The sequence below is a fragment of the Lontra canadensis genome, unplaced genomic scaffold (assembly GCF_010015895.1).
Source record: "Lontra canadensis isolate GAN:19392208 unplaced genomic scaffold, GSC_riverotter_1.0 scaffold35, whole genome shotgun sequence".
Lineage (NCBI taxonomy): Eukaryota > Metazoa > Chordata > Mammalia > Carnivora > Mustelidae > Lontra > Lontra canadensis.
The window spans coordinates 8,938,988-8,955,276 of record NW_022631029.1 but is presented as its reverse complement, the minus strand read 5'-3'; the positions used below and the strand labels follow the sequence as shown (position 1 = coordinate 8,955,276).

The 16,289-nt window shown below is 53.1% G+C and overlaps 1 protein-coding gene across 3 annotated transcripts in view; it reads right to left on the bottom strand.

Moving 5' to 3' along the window:
- Window positions 1–3,409: 3,409 nt before the first annotated feature.
- The window catches only part of HEMK1 (HemK methyltransferase family member 1), a 22,284-nt gene continuing 9,404 nt past the window's right edge, over window positions 3,410–16,289 (bottom strand). For 2 of the 3 annotated variants that reach the window (XM_032868152.1, XM_032868154.1), the window contains one exon: window positions 3,410–3,951. In XM_032868152.1, coding sequence (XP_032724043.1) covers window positions 3,852–3,951 — 100 coding nt within the window. In that variant the 3' untranslated portion in view covers window positions 3,410–3,851. Of the gene's footprint in view, window positions 3,952–15,826; window positions 16,258–16,289 lie in introns of those variants that run through there. The other variant, XM_032868153.1, reaches the window with a different exon arrangement.

The window sequence follows — 16,289 nt, the reverse complement described above, 5'->3', positions numbered from 1 at the left end:
AGGGGTCAAAGCGCCTTCACACTCACTGACCTCCTGGCCTCCATCCCCTCCGGGCTGAGAGCCTGGCCCCCCTCCCAGTGTCTGGTTCCTACAGAGGCTCCTCCCAGGGTCCCCCCCCCCCCCCCCCCCCCCGCACCCTGCACTACCTCCACCGGCTGCCCAATGAGGCTCCAGCAGCCTGGGCGGGGCGAGGCCCGTGTTCTAGGAAAGGATCCCAAGCAAGCAAGCTGCTGCCAGGAGCTGCAGTTCTTGGAATTGGCGCTGGCACTGCGGGGCGAGGGGACGCTTCCTGGAACCTGCTGGCCCCTCCAGGGAGAGAGGCTCAGAGGACAGGCGGTGACCTCGAGGAGGGGGAGGGGGTTCAGAGGCCTCAGCTTGGGTCCTTGCCTCCAGGAAGCCCTACCCAACTGCAGGTGCCTCCTGAGACTCCACGATCTCAGCATTAAGTCTGCTGGGCCCCAGGAGAGGCCCGGTTCTGGCATGGCCTCTTTAGCACCCAGCATCCAGCCCAGCAATAGGAACAGAGTGGACAACCAGAAACAGTAGGGAAAGGGAGGTGCGTGTGTGTCTGGGGCGTGGGGCAGTATGCGGGTGTGGGCACACAGGTGAAGGTAGGGTGCGCAGCCAGGTTGGGAAGGACTAAGGAGAGCAAGGTGGGGTCAGCGATGCCAAATCTGGCTCACAGAGGTCCCCTTCCTGATGGACAGACAGCCTCTGGTCAGGACTCCTGTCACTCCGACAGGCAGTCTTTCCTTCATGGCCTTGCCCTCAGATCCCTGTCCCACAGTTGGGGTATGGGTCTCAGCTTTAGCTTTGGACAGCATAGAGTAGTCCTAGCCCAATGCCTAGCGGTGCGCCTTCAGCACACACCCAGCCTGCTGGAGCCTCCCTTTCCCTGCCTAGAAAATAAAAAAAAGGAGATGCTACAAGGCCCCCAGGAAGGCCCTGGGGGCGATGACCTGGGTCTGGGACAGGGTTGGGGTCCAGCTACACTTTGCTGGTGTGGCTCAGTGTTCCCAATACGGGGTCCCAGGGTCAGCACCGTCAGAGCAGAAGCCTGGAAGTCTGGCTAAGGGGGTATTGAGAGCCGGTCAGGATCAGCACAGTGGGTAAGTAAGGGCCACCGTCTCTGGCTGTGTGGCCTTGGAGCACCCATCTAACCATTCAGGACATGTTTGCCTTCAGAAGAATGGAGAACCCTCCCTAGGCAAGGCTGGACAGGGGGCAGGGACTTGCCTCTCCCCCGGTGCCCTCAGGTCACTCTTCGCCTCTCACCGAGCACAGCCCCAAGCCTGCTACCACCACCCCCAATGCATCACAGACAAGGGGGCCTCCAACCCATCCTCCAAAACCAGTCAGGGGATTGAGAAGTCCTGAGTTTCAGTGCCTGGGTGGGGCTGTGAGACAGGGCTGTGACGGAGAGGTCCTTTGACCCCTGCAGAAGGGTGGCGCGGCAGCCTAGGGACTCAGTTCCTCACTGTGCCTGTGCACTTGGGAATGCCGGTTCTCTGAGGCTACCCGAAGCCAGAAGCCAATGGCAGTGGAGTGAGGGCTGCCGTGGAGGGAGGGTCACAGTTGGTGGAGAGCAGAGCACTCCACCAGCCAGAGGCCCTGGCACCTGCCCCCAGGTCAATCTGACTGGGAAGAACCTGCCATGGGAGACCTGGACCTGGAGCCCACCCATCTGGAGTGGGAAGAGCTGCTGGCTGGGACCTACTGGGTTCGCAGGCGGGTATGAGTGACTTGCTGCTCCTGGTTTCAGAGTCTGGTGACCTGCGTGACTTGAGCCGGTCACGATCGTCTCTGAGCCGCCCTCACTTACCTTTATCGTGGTAAGGACTAAATGTGTAGATCTGGTGATTTCCTTTCTCCTTGGGGTTTCCTCCCTAGTCCTACCTTTCCACCCCACCCCCACTCCCCTTAACAGAAGCCCCAGCAGTGCACTTTCACTGGCCCTCATTGCGGCAAGAAGTACCCATAGACATGTCTGCTTTTCCCACTGGAGCACAGGCCTGAGGCTCCTAGTGCTCTGGGCAAAAGGACACATGGAGGCCCACGTCACGGAATCTAAATATATTTTTTTAAGATTTTATTTATTCGAGGGGCACCTGGGTGGCTCAGTGGGTTAAGCCTCTGCCTTCGGCTCAGGTCAGGGTCTCCGGTTCCTGCGATGGAGCCCCACATCGGGCTTTCTGCTCAGCTGGGAGCCTGCTTCCCCCAATCCCTCTGTCTCCCTCTCTGCCTACTTGTGATTTCTCTAACAAGAGAAGAGACAGAGAGAGACAGAGAAACAAAGAGAGAGAGCAGGAGCAGCAGCAGATGGAGAGGGAGAGCCACAACCCAGCATGGGGCTCGATCCCAGGACCCTGATACTATGATGTGAGCCAAAGGCAACCACTTCACGGACCAAGCCACCCAGGCATCCCCAGAATCTAAACATTTAAACATCATAAATCAAGCTATGAACTGCTAATAAAATATGTTCTATCCTATTCAACAGAGAAATTTCATAACAATACAAAATCTGTAAATCTGTAGTTTTTCTGTGTCTGGAAGTCACATAGAAATATCAGAAATTCAGATACCAAAGATCACTGAGAGGCACCTGGGTGGCTCAGGCAGTTAAGCGTCAGCCTACAGCTCGGATCATGATCTCAGAGTCTTGGGATCGTGTCCACATCGGGCTCCCTGCTCAGCGGGGAGCCTGCTTCTCCCTTTCATTCTGCTCCCCATGCTGTGCTCTCTTACTCACTCTCTCTCTTTCTCAAATAAACAAATCTTTAAAAAAAAAAAAAAAGATGATTGAGTTTCACGATTATTGCTCATGTCCAGGTGTTCAGCAGTGTTAGATGAGTAAAAAAATAAAGACATGCCGAGTTCATAAAGTATTATGTATTTGTTCTGTCACATTGGCTGCTCTTGTTTTATTCCAGTAAAACTATTGGCTATGTTACTATAATTAAGATTTTTCATATAGTTACTATCTTATTGGCAGTAATGATTTAAAAGATTAAAGTGAAATATTATATTCAAAGAGCACAAAAATATAAATTAAATATATTTAAAAATTGAAAAGTATTAGGGCGCCTGGGTGACTCAGTTGATGAAGCATCTGAGTCTTGATTTCAGCTCAGGTCATCATCTCAGGGTCATGGATCAAGCCCCGTGTCAGGCTCCACACTAAGATTCTCTCTCCCTCCCTCTCCTTCTGCCCCTCCCCACCCCACCCTACCACTCAATAAATAAATAAATAAATAAAAATAAAAATTGAAAAGTATTTAAAATATACTCCAAAAAGCTATTTTAACAATAATCAAAACTGGTAAAATTCAAAGGCAAAATATAGGTTACAAGTTACAATGAACTAATGTTAACATTTAAATTAAAAAGACTTAAAACTAAAATTTTATTTAACTTTTTGAAATTTTTATTTGCTGTTAACTATTTTTATAGAAATAAGCCTTCCCAATTCACAGTCACACCCTCCGTGAACTCTGAGGCAGGGTCACAACCCCCCTGCATGTCCCTCAGGCCCAAATGGTGTCATCACAAGTTGGTGTTTGGATCTGTCTCACACTGTGCCTGTGCTGAGTGTCAGATCCCCAGGGATGGTGATGCCCACATATTCTTAGTCCATTTATTATGAATTGATCCTTTGTGTGTTTGTGATATGACGTAAATGACAGGCCCTAGGCAGATGAGAAAAGAGCAGCAAGACACCAGGCACAATATCCAGTAAACAGTACTGGAATGCTTTGGAAAAAAAAGAAAAGTCCAATGTCTAAGTCAGACAGGCAACCACCATATATGTTAAATATTTACACATGAAAAAGGAAACTGTAAGAGCCCCTTTAGAGCACCTCCCTCGGGGTCACAACAGTATCGATTCTGGTTGAGGAAACCTTTTCTTCTTTCATGAGCTCCCCTGAATCATTTGCAGGGCAGGTCTGTCTGGGAAAAGGAGAGTCCCATCAGAAATCCATTAATGCCCTTTTAGTGTCATCTCCCTGCCTGGGTGTGGGGGAGGGGCTCCCCCAGAAGTGGGTCCTAAAACAAGGATCCAAATACAAGTAGTTTATTTGGGAGGTGATGCCAAGAGCCACCAGTAGGGGTTCTGAGCAGCCCAGTCGGTTCTGCGACTGACTCCATCTCAGCTCAGGTCTTGATCTCAGGGACTGAGTCCAAGCCCAGCAAAAGTCTCTACTTTAAAAAAAAAAAAAAAAAAAAAAAGACTCACCAGTAGAGTGTTGTGAGATAAGTCTCCATGGTTCTCTCCCACTTCTGTATCCTCGCCTATAGAGGCAATGACTTCCTTGTCCAGACAATCCTTTCAAGTGTGATTATTATACCGAACAGCCTTAGAAAACAGAGAGAGTATTTCTGTCTATGGAAAAAAGCAGCTTTCTTTCTTGTCCAGCACAGCAAAGACCACAGCTCCCTCTTAGGCCAAGGTTGGCAAGTTTGCTGGCAGCCTATTATAAAACATTCAGGCCCCGGACTCCGGGGCTCCTCTCTTGAAATGCAAAACCACTGCACATGCGGCCACCCGCTGGTACTTCCTGGGTCCCCCTGTGGGAACTGGGGAAGCAGTGCAAGAAAATGCTGATCCTGCTGTTACTGTAACAAACTGATCCTTATCTCTGAACCACGAGTCTGGTGCCTTCTGCCAGCAGCGGTGGGAATATAAGGGGCTAACTTGTTAGCCTGCGAGTGGGGCAAAATCTCAGGGCCTTCCCAGTTCCTGACATACAGGAGAGGAGAAGTGAGGCAGGGAAAGAAAGGACACTTAGCCAGGTGTGTTAAGGAGTGGATCCCCCTGTGGGCCACCGAGGCACCGTCCTTAGCTGAGAGATGGAGTAGAACACACCTGACAGTTGCCCCACCCAAGGAGTGGGTAAGCGGGGGTGTATAGCCAACCCCCACCTTTCCCGGCCTAGGGCTGTTCCAGGGGATGGACTTTCAGCCATTTACCAAGCTGCCCTATGCATCAGAGAAGGGCTCAGGCTGCACATGGCAGCTGCTGTGTGGGAACTTCAGTTGGGAGAGTCTCTGGCCCCACCAGGGCTCCAGGGAAGCAGGGCCTCATCTGAATACTGCCCATCCCCAGGGCTCCCTGCCCCCAATGCCCCGCACAGTGCTAAGCAGACTGCCGTCAAGTGCGTGCCGTGTGGCCCAAGGACAAGGTCCCATTTCCTTCCTTCTATCTTCCACTAGGCCATGAGCTCTGTATGAACAGCATCTGCGCCAATCTTTCCCTCATACCCTGGTACCAAGGGTAAGCCTGACATCAGCAAACACTTAAGTTTTATTACACAAATGATGCAAATAAAGAAGCTTCTAAAATAAACAAGCAGGGGCACCTGTGTGGCTCAGTCAGTGAAGCATCTGCCTTCGGCTCAGGTCATGATCTCAGGGTTCTAGGATCGAGTCCCGCATCGGGCTCCTTGCTCAGCGGGGGAGCCTGCTTCTCCCTCTCTCCCTGCTCATTCTCCTTCTCTCTCTCTCTCATAAATGAATAAAATCTTTTTTAAAAATTAAATAAATAACATAAAATAAATGAGCAAAAAGGAGTCAGCTAGGACCAGACGGAGCCACTCTTAACTACAGAAAGACTGTCTCTCTCCAATACCAAAGCGAGTGCACTGGAGGGGGAAGAACCAGAGGCATCACTCCATATGTGGGAAACAAGATACAATAAGGGTTCTAGCCATCACCATTTTTCAATATTATATTGAAGATGTTAGCCAAGCCAAAAGACAAGGAAAATAAGTAAGAGCTATAAATGTTAGAAAGGAAAAGACAAGTGTGTCATTTTCAGTGGTAGAATATTGATGTAGAAAATTGAAGGGAAGCTACCCTATGATCTCACTAATGTGGAATTTAAGAAAGAAAACAGATGAACATATGAGAAGGAGGGGGAAAAAAAAAAGAGAGGAGGGAAATAAGCCATAAGAGACTCTTAAGGACAGAGAACAAACTGAGGGCTGCTGAAGGGAGGTGGTGCGGGATGGGCATGGAGGAGGGCACTTGTGATGAGCACTGGGGTTGTATGTAAGGGATGGGTCACTGAATTCTACTCCAGAAGCCAAATCGCACTGTATACTTAACTAAAATTTAAATGAAAAAAAAAAAAAAATCCAAGAGAAGTAACAAACAACAGATCTATGAGGAGCCAAGAAGTGGCCAGTTATAAGATAAACCACATAGGGGTGCCTGGGTGGCTCAGTGGGTTAAAGCCTCTGCTTTCGGCTCAGGTCATAATCCCAGGGTCCTTGGGATCGAGCCCTGCATTGGGCTCTCTGCTCCCTGGAGAGTCTGCTTCCTCCTCTCTCTCTGCCTGCCTCCCTGCATACTTGTGATCTCTGTCAAACAAATAAATAAAAATAATTTAAAAAAAATAAGATAAACCACATAAATTAACAGCTTTCCCACGCATCTACAAGAACCAGTTAGGCCATCCACCCATATAATAAATAACAACAAACACTGTATGACAGATAAGCAGCAAAGCTAACTTTTCACAAGGGGCATGGGCCTCTGAGAGCCAGGGGAGGAAATGAGGCGTGAGAAACTGAAAACCACCTTCCTCTTGACTGTTTTATCCCCCTACCCCCCATAACTCACCAAACTTTCTCTAGGGCCCCGAGCCAGGTGCACAGGCAAGACCCTGATGTCCTCCCTGTGCTGGGCCCCTGCACGAGAGGCTGCATGCAAGTTGGCTGTTCCAGAGGCTGGGCCGGCTGGGTCCAAGCCTGAAGACAGAGTGAAGCCAGTAGCTGTAGCCTTGGACATAATTCTTAGCTCTCAGGGATGGGGAGGAATGAGGGCATGGCCAGGCAGTGATGGTGCCTACAGCCTCATGGGGCAAAGGCAGCCCCCCGGCCCCTTCCCGAGACCAAGTGGAAGGGAAGAGCTCTGCAAAGGAGCAGAGAACTCGGTCCAGGGCCATTTAATGAAATAACAGCAGCCACCAAACTGAGGGTTCTGTACACGTGGTCAACCCCCACCCTTCATCTGGCCAAACATGGGCACAGGCTCTGGGCAAGGAGGTATAAAAACAACTTGGAATGGCTAACTCGGAGGGGCCCATCTTGCCTCGAATGCACTGCTCTAAGCCTTCTCTGTCAGTGGGCAGTCTTCTCCTCCCTCAGAGGACACATGGGGCCTGGCTGGGCCTTCAGAGAAGGGGATAGGTGATGACACCCGGGAGAGGCAGCTTCCTGTCCCTGTCGCAGGCCCAACCTCGTGACGGGCAAAGTCTAAAGGGCTGGGCAGGCCTGGGTGTGGCTCCCACTGTCTCTGCCTCAAGGACCCTCCACTGCCAGCCTAGGCCTCTAGAGACCAATTTTATGTTTAGTAGGTGAACAAACAGGACGTGGAAATAAGGGGGGAGACACTCGGGGGAATCCAGAGGAAGGAGAACCTTCCACGGGGTCAGAGAAGGTGGAGGAAGCATTTAATTAGAATATGGAAGTCTGGGTATCATTCAAGTACCAGAGAGGGAGAGGCCGAAAGAGAGAGCATTCCAAGAATCTAGCACGGACCAACCAGAGATGGGGTATGTGGGAAACCCCCGGAAATGGTCCATAAAGCTTGGGGATACCCTAAGGTTGGTCCTCAGGTGAGTTTGCTGGGAGGATCACCAATGTCATCTCCCAGAGTTTAATGCAGTGTGGTCATCAGGGGGTGTCAAGCCCCAAGTGCCAGGTCGAAGAGGTCAGGGATGTGGGCAAGGCACCCAGGTCTGGCTCACTCCCCTCCCAGATCTCCCCTAACTTGTCATGGGATCCTGGCCGAGGCATGGGCCCTCTCTGGATGTTCGCTTTCTTTCCCATGAAATAGGGGCACAGTACTCAGGCTCCCATGGGCTACCATGACTCAGAGACAGTGGTTGGGCCTCCAAGAAAGGGTGACACTCCCCCACACACAAACACAAGGTCCTGGCCTGACTCCCAGAGCCTCAAACTCCCCCAACCATGGGAGGCCCTGCATGGACACCTGTGATCATGGATGTGGACCCAAATGCTCCAGTCCCATACCTGTTCATATGCATGTGCACACGGGTCCCTGGGGAGGGCTATACAGGTCTCTGTGATGTGTGTGTGTGATGTGTTCTCCCAGAGCCTAAAGGCTCCCATGGCTCACCATTGCTGACCAGAGCAAACACACTGGGGTCCTGTCAGGGGTCCCTGTCCAAGTCCACAAGTTCCTCAATGACAGGACCCCACATGAACCGCCCCACCCCCTGGCTTGGTTTACAGTTGGTGCTCAATGCTTACAGGTGAACAATGGGCCTGGTAATGGGAGGGGAGACAGGCCAGATAAAGACCTCAGTCACCCCTTCCCCAAGCTTCGGAGGTAGCCTCGGCCCTCAGCAACCTCACAGAGGATGTTGGCAGCAAAAAAAGACTTGTCCCAGATGCTGCATCCTCACATGACCCCGAATTCCACCCCACCCAAGTGGCCCCAAGAGGAGGCTGAGGTACTGGGCTCTTGGCTGTGACTCAGCGGAAGGAAGGCAGGAAGGAGGGGGTTGCTGGGCCCTAGGGTTTTGCTTCTCATTTCTCTCTTTCCAAAGCACAGCAAGTTCCCAGAAATGAAGGTACCCAGAACTACAGAAACCCCAGGCTTTCAGGGGCACTGGGTTCCCCAGTCCTCTCATCCCTGGAGATACCACCACAGAGCCCAGGGAAGCTCCTCGTCCCTGTCTCTGCTTGGAGCCTTCTTCCCTGCCCCAGAACCAGGGATTGAGTACCTGGAATGTCCACACTGGAGCCAAGAGGGGCTTGTGGGTTCCTGAGACTTTTCAGGAGCAGATGGGCCCGATTCACTTGGTGAGACAGATCCTAGGTAAGAGGCGGCTCTGGGAATCTCTAGGATGTATAGGGCTAAAGCAGCCAGGGCAGACTTCCTGGGAGAGGCAGCGGCGGAGGCTGGCATCACAAAAACCCAAAGAAACCCCATGAGTTCCCTCTTCCTTCCTTTCCCTTCCTCATTTCCTTCCCTTCCCTTCCTCCTTTCCTTTTCTTTCTCTTGCTTTCCCTCTTTTCATATTTTTAGTTATTATAAAGAGCCCAATTTAAAAAAAAAACAAAACCACACACAGGGACACTTTGGTGGCTCATTTGGTTAAGCATCTGCCTTCAACTCAGGTCACGATCCCAGGGTCCTGGGATTGAGCCCCCTCCTCAGCAGGGAGCCTGCTTCTCCCTCTGCCTGCTGCTCCCCCTGGTTGTGCTAGCTCTCTCTGACAAATAAATAAATAAGAACAAAATCTTTAAACAAATAAAATAAAAGACCACACACAGACTCAAATGGGCACACCACCAAATTATGACGCATGTGTCCAGAGAACTGGGTTTGCGCTCAGCTTGAAATAAGGCTTCTCCTGCTGTCCCTGTGAATGAGAGACTGCAAGGTGGCCTTCAGAAACACTGCCAACACTTGTGACCACTTATCTGTGAGAGTTGGGGGTCATTTCGTCCTGTGTCACTAAAATCAAACACAGAAAGAAACAGATCTCCAAGGCTGACATAAGACTATCCCAACACCCAATCCAAACGTGTGTTCTCTGCTATTTTTTTAAAATATTCTATTTATTTATTTATTTGATAGAAAGCAAGCACAAGCAGGGGAGCAGCAGGCAGAGGGAGAAGGAGAAGCAGACTCCCTGCTGAGCAGAGAGCCTAACTTGGGGCTCCATGACCTGAGCTGAAGGCAGATGCTTAACCAACTGAGCCACCCAGGCACCCCCACTATTATTCTTGATGGACTTAATGCTGAGAAGATGTTGAGAATGTGAACTTTAAAAATAAATTTATGTTTGGGGCGCCTGGGTGGCTCATTCGGTTAAGCAGCTGACTTCAGCTCAGGTCATGATCTCAGGGTCCTGGGATCGAATCCTGCGTGTGGCTCCCTGCTCAGCAAGGAGTCTGCTTCTCCCTCTGTCCCTCCCCTGACTTGTCCTCTCTCTCTCTGTCAAATAAATCAATCTTCTAAAAATAATAAAGTTATATTTAAGACATGACTTTTATGTTTGTAAAAATACATACTTGAGTTCCACCTGAAACTTGGTTTGAAAGAACCAACCCCATGGCTCCAAGTGGCCGGGCGGAATGTGGGAGAGAAGGCAGACTTCCGTGCAGGCAGAGGCAGGGACCTGTAGTCAGTTCGTGAACTGTGCAACACCCTCAACAAGTGTGGTAGGTACATCCAGCTGGCACCTCCTTCCAGAACCCCCCCCCAACCTGGGGACCTAAAATGCCTCATCTGCCACAACAGGCTTCACCCCGCTCCTGCTGAGCGGGGACTCACTTTCCTCACCCACCTGTCAGCCGAGAAGCAGAGTCTGGGGTCTGTCAGCCCCACCCCATGACCCAAGGACATCAGTCCCCTTTGGTAGCAGCCCTTCTCACTGCCCTCCCCTGCACTGCACGCAGGGCCCTTCACCTAGTTCCTCCCCTGCTTAGCATGAAAGCTGTGCACCTGGGAGGGAAGGAAGCTTGCCTTACATCTGCGGTTTCTGGACAATTCGCCACTTTCCCCTTTGCCTGGTAGCCCAGGTGAGCCTGGCCGCTCCCCTGCCCACAGGTATGGGAGCCTCTCTGGGAATTGAGGCCCTGGGCTGTGGTCAGCCTCCAGGGCCTGCTCAACCCCTCCCCCCACGCCACCATACCAGGCTCCCAGCTGGGACACCAGAGGACTGGGTTCAAACCCCACCATAGCCACTTCCTGGCTATGTGACATTGGGCAACTTAAGCCTTAGTCTCTCCACCTGTCTAGCTTCCAAGGAAGCCACTCCTGCCATGCGGGCAGGACTGACGCCAGGGTGTGCTGCACCTGGTACCCACTGGCACCCGGAGATGCCCGGTTACAGCCGCTGGCCGTGTTCAGCCGCGGGAGAGTGGTCTTCCCAAGTTCGCTTCAAGGCCTGCCTCTGAACTCTGCCCCCGCCGGTTGCATCTGGATCTGCCGACGCCCATCCATTGCCCAACACTGCCTCTGGGATGTCCTGAGGGCACTCCACACCCTTAACCTGACTGGCCCTACTCCCCCATGCCCCAGTGTATGGTGGCTCCAGGCACCCTGAGCTCCTGTCAGTCATGGGCCCCACTGTGGCCCAGGCCACTCCCTCCTCCATCCAACCCCTCAGCAATGGTTGCGCTACCATCAGGAGTTGCCATAGGAGCTACCTGAAGAGCTGAATGAAACAGCCACACCGTCCAAGTAAATGAGCCCAGGCCCTTGGCAGCAAGGGAGGCTGAGAGCGCTGCACCAGGAGTTAGGAGGCAAGTACTCTGTGACCCTGAGTAACCCCCTTCCTTCTGTTTAGAAAGAGGATCACGGAGTGGACAATCCACCCCATCTATTACTATCAGGCCCTCCGGGCTTCATCCAAAGCGAATCAGGAGAATCCAGTCTCAGAGACCTGCCATGAGCCACACCAGCCCATGTCTGGCCTCCCAGTAGCTCTCCCTGCGGCCCCTGAGTTGGAGCTGTGGCTTCAGGAGCCCCAGGCCTTGGCCAAGTGGAATGGTGTCTCCAGAGGCCCTGAGTCCCCTTCATCAGGAGTAGAGTCTTGGTCCTAGCCCAGAGAGGGACAGGGTCAAAGACTCTAGTTGGTCATTTCAGCTCTGGGAACCATAGAATGAAAATCCCAGGAATGACTTAATTCTATCTGAGCCACAAAGCCCAGTCCAGGCCTGTAGCAGAAGCTGGGCCCTGCAGGTGGCTGGAAGGAGCCAAGCCCTCCATAGCCTACATGGCAGGGTCAGGTCCATCAGCTTGAAGTCAGGGACCGCCATGCCCATTTCACAGATGGACCTGCAACCCAGAGCAGGGCAGGGCCCCTGCTCATCCTCACATACTCAAGAGGTGCTGGGCTAGCCACATGACTCCACGGGGGCCAGAATCAGGCACAGATCCAGTCTCTGAGATCCTCTCTGAAGGCTACTGGAGATGGACCATGCAAACCAGCCTCGCTTCCCCTCCCCTGATCACAGTCCCATTCCCTAGCTGCTCCTGGTGCCAGGTCAGCCTCTTCAGGGCCCACCCAGAGCACTATCCTAGTCTCTTCACTGTACGGGCCAGCTGTAGCCCATGAGAGACCTGTGGGTAAGGGGCCTGGGCAGCTTAGGTCTCCAGATGGAGGAGGGTTCCCCACTCCAGCCACCCCACCTCTCAGAGCAGAGGTATTCAAGGCAATCTATCACACACTGAAAAATTCCTCTAGCCCTGCCCATTGCCAAAGCCACTTCCCTTTTTAAACATGTGTTAAAGCAGCACCTCACTTCGGGCGCCGTAGTCTGAATTAGTTTCCTATCGCTGCAGTAACATATCACCACACATCAGGTGGCTGAAAACAACACAAACTTATCATCTGACGGTTCTGGAGGTCAGAAATCCAAAATTAGTTTTACTAGGTGAAAATCAAGGTATTGGCAGGATTCTAGTCTTTCTTGAGGCTCTAGGGGAGACTCCATTTCGTTGCCCTTGCCAGCGTCTGGTGGCTGTCTGCATTCCTTGGCTCCCAGCCCTTTTCTCCGGCTGTCTGGTGGGACCTCTGCTACCTTGCATCTCCTCTGACGGACAGTCTGGCCCCGCTCTTCTATGCACACTTGTTGATTACACTGAACCCATTTGAATAACCCAGGCTAATCTTTCCATCTCAAGATCCTTAACTTAATCACACCCACAAAGCTCCTTTTGCCATGTAAGGTAACCCATTCAGAGGGTTGGGGGGGATTTAGGACACAGGCATCTTTGGGGCCATTTTTCAATCTGCCACATGATGGGGAGGGTTGCTTTGCCAATGCCCAGCCCCTTCCAGCCCCATCCAGAGGGCTGATCCAGGATCAGGACTCTATTCATGACAGGGGATCAGGCCGCTATTCGGGCCAAGATACTGGCTGGGGGCTGGCTGGGGCCCAGAGCTCCAGGAAACCTGGCACCTGCCCCTGGGGCCGCCAAGGACAGCCTGTACTCCTGGCGCAGTGGCTGGGCACAGATCAGGTGCGCTCGAGCCCATTAGCGGCTGTGGCTCCCCCGGGACAGCTGTCTAGCTGGGGTGGGAGGCCGGGCCCTCATGTCTTCTCCCTACTAGCCGGAATATGCAAACGCTGCCGTCAGATCAGACGTGAGCCACACAGGAAGTCCCAGCTTCATTCTAGAAAACACATAGAGATGAGGGAGGTTTTCAAATGGATGGGGCAGAACGTCATTGGTATTGGCAGAAATGTGGGCTACGGGCTGGTGGGAGAACAGAGAGGTCAGGGTGGGTGTTCTGGAGGAGGCGGCATTTCTGTTGGAGCCTGAAGGAGGGGATCATTTGGACTAGTGGGGGCGGGCAAGGCACTCCTGATGAAAGGCACAGCTGGTGAAGGGAAGGAGTTGTGTTTAGGGGATTAAGAGTTCTGCGGGGGTGCTGCGGTCTGGGGCAGCAGACTAAAGAATCCAAACGTGGACAGGGAAGGACATGCTGGTCTGAAAACGTTAAAGCAGTTCTCCAAGGCTGTTCAGCAGTGGCCCCCACTGTTCTGATGGAAGCTTACTCAGAGCACTGACGGGGCCTTGAAAGGGTCTGCAGGGCCTTTCCCACAGCCATCCTCCCCCAACTCTTCAGACCTGGACTCCGCAGGACACGGCGACCACACTCAAGTCACGAGGAGACAGACAGCCAAGGGTTTAGGGCTGGGATTGGCAGCAGTTAATGGCCCAGGGCCCAGCTCCAGGCAGGTGGCGGGAAAGGGTTTGGGACACACATTTCAATAGAGTAGCTAGATGGGCCCCCATGGAGAAACCCATGGGCAGCTAGGACAAGCATCCAACTGTGAGGCAGAGCCTGTTTGCTCAACTGTCAGCAGAAGGGATGGAGCTGCTTTCCAAGAACATCAGTCAAGGACTCCTTTGCCCCTGCCATGCTTAGGGCTTGGCTGAAGGAGGCTGGGTGGGCAGTAGGCACGTCCCTCAAGACCTCAGGGGCCTGAAAAGCCTGTACTCTACCATCAGCTCTGTGACACATGCTAGAGGGGGCAATGCATCTCTTGCTCTGGCCCCAGGAAGGTGGGACAATATGGCAGGTAAGCCTGGCTTTCCCCAGGCAGAGCCATGGCCATTATGGCCTAGACCTCAGGGCATTCAAGCCCTGTGAGGAAGGACAGGAGGGGCCTGACAGTTTTCTGGGAATGGTTGTCTCCAAAAGTGGCTCCTGCTTCAGTGACCCCAGCTGTCCCTACACTGTTACTCTCCTCACAATGTTCTCTTAAGGTGTCATATCCACATGATGGCCAAGACCTTTCCTCAGTGATGGGTCTGAAGCCAGGAGGGTAAGACCATCAGGGAAGCCAGCACTGGCTGAGGAGTGGCCCAGGCTGTGGGACAAGGGGCAAAAGACTGCCGGGTCAGGGCACTTGCCCTGAGATGCTGCTCAAGACAGCAAGAGCAGAAGGGCACAGGCAGGAGGAAGAGGGCAATAGTGGTAAGGCCCGACACAGGCAGAGGTCTAAGAGCACAAGGGGCTCCGAAAGCCGGGAGCCTCACTCTGGCTGTGCCCTACAGCCCCCTCCCAGGCTCCTTCCAGCCAGCCATGACTAGGAGTCTCTGCTCCTCCTCAAAGGAGGCCATGCAGCTGGGGCTGGGATACAGGGCAGGATACAGGAGCCCTGGGAGCCACCATGTGGCCCCTGCTAAGGCACATGTGAGCCTCAGCCACAGTATGAGTGTGTGTGTGTGTGGGGGGGGTCAATCAATCCAGGGAGGACCCCAGCAGTATAGACCCCCAAAGACAGGGACCTAACTTCCCATCTCCACCTGGCTACCTCCCTGCATGGGATATCAGGGAGACCCGTCTTTTCCTGGGAAGGGCCTGCCAGAGAGCGAACCTTTGGATGCTGGCAACAGATGCCACCTGGCTGACACTCACACAAGGCTGCTACCTTGTGCTGCTCCTGGAAAGAGGACAGCCAGCTTCTTGCAGGGAAGGGAGCTGCCTGAGGTCCCGGTGGGGAGACAGCCCTAGAACCCAGCAGCCCGGCCCTAGCAGAGGAGGCCGCCCACTAGACCACATTGCCTCTGGCTGCTGCGCCGCCAGCTCAGGCCCTTGGAAGTGCTAGTGGTGTGAGCCAGTTCGGTCTGCCACATTCCTCTGGACACAACGTCATGCACGGTCACATTAGTACCTGCCAGCCTGGAGGTTTCCTGCTGCTACAGACAGGTAGGCTGGGCTTCTAGACCTCCTGGCAGCCACAGGTCTGCACAGACAAGAGCTGGGGTGGAGATCACAAGCGGGTGCCCACTTTTCCAGGCTTCTCACTCTCCCCAGCCCCAACCAGGGACAGAGGGGCTATCTGAAACTCCAACGCCAATTTGGAAGGAATGTTTTAGCCAGAAGCTACAAAAATAAAAAGTAAACATAAACCCTGCTCACTCCTCACTGACGCAAGCCTTCCGTTAAATCAGTGTGGACATGTGATACCAGAACAGCGCAGCCCCCACCTACTCCCCTCCAGCAAGCAGGCAACCAGCTCTAAGCTGAAGCTCAGATGACATTCCTGTGCTCAGAGCCTAGGCCCAGTCAGGGAAGTGTGTGGGAGCACACCCAGGGCAGTGGTGGGCTAGTCAAACCCCAGGAGTGAGCTGCTCGGTGCCAAGCCCCCTGGCATCCAAGAGCAGGAAGAGCACCCCTGTGCCTTTCTCCACACCATGCTCCCACACCCCCACTAGGTGGGAGACTCATGGCCAGACCTGCAGGAGGAGGCTCTTACCCCCAGCACTGCCTGGGAATGAGTGATCAGGCGACCCACAAATCACAGTAACAAAACATTAGATCACTACTTATTGGTCTCTCGACCTTTTATTAGCCCTATCTCCCAACATCCCCAAGGCAATTCCACCCACAGACACACTGAGTAACCTGCCCTTGGCCATACTGATGTGATGGAACCAGACCGGGAACTTGGATCTGCTCAGCTCTGGGCCAAATTATGGGTGCCCTGGTTCTCTGCCACCCCAGGAAGAACAACCTCACCCTCACTTCTACCTCCAAGTCTTCTAGAAATACAGAACATACAGAAATGTAGAATCACAGAACCATGAGAAATGTCGTAAGCGTCTGGGTTCTAGAAGGTACCATCACCTCCCTCCAAGTAGCATTCCAGGAAGAACGATCAGCCAGGCACTCTGGCAGGCAGGGGCCCTGCCCAGGCATCCACAGGGCAGCCACGCTGTGGCCCAGACCTCCGGATATGCAGGAACCGGGGCCTAAGGAAACAGGGGCAAGAGGCCAATTATTG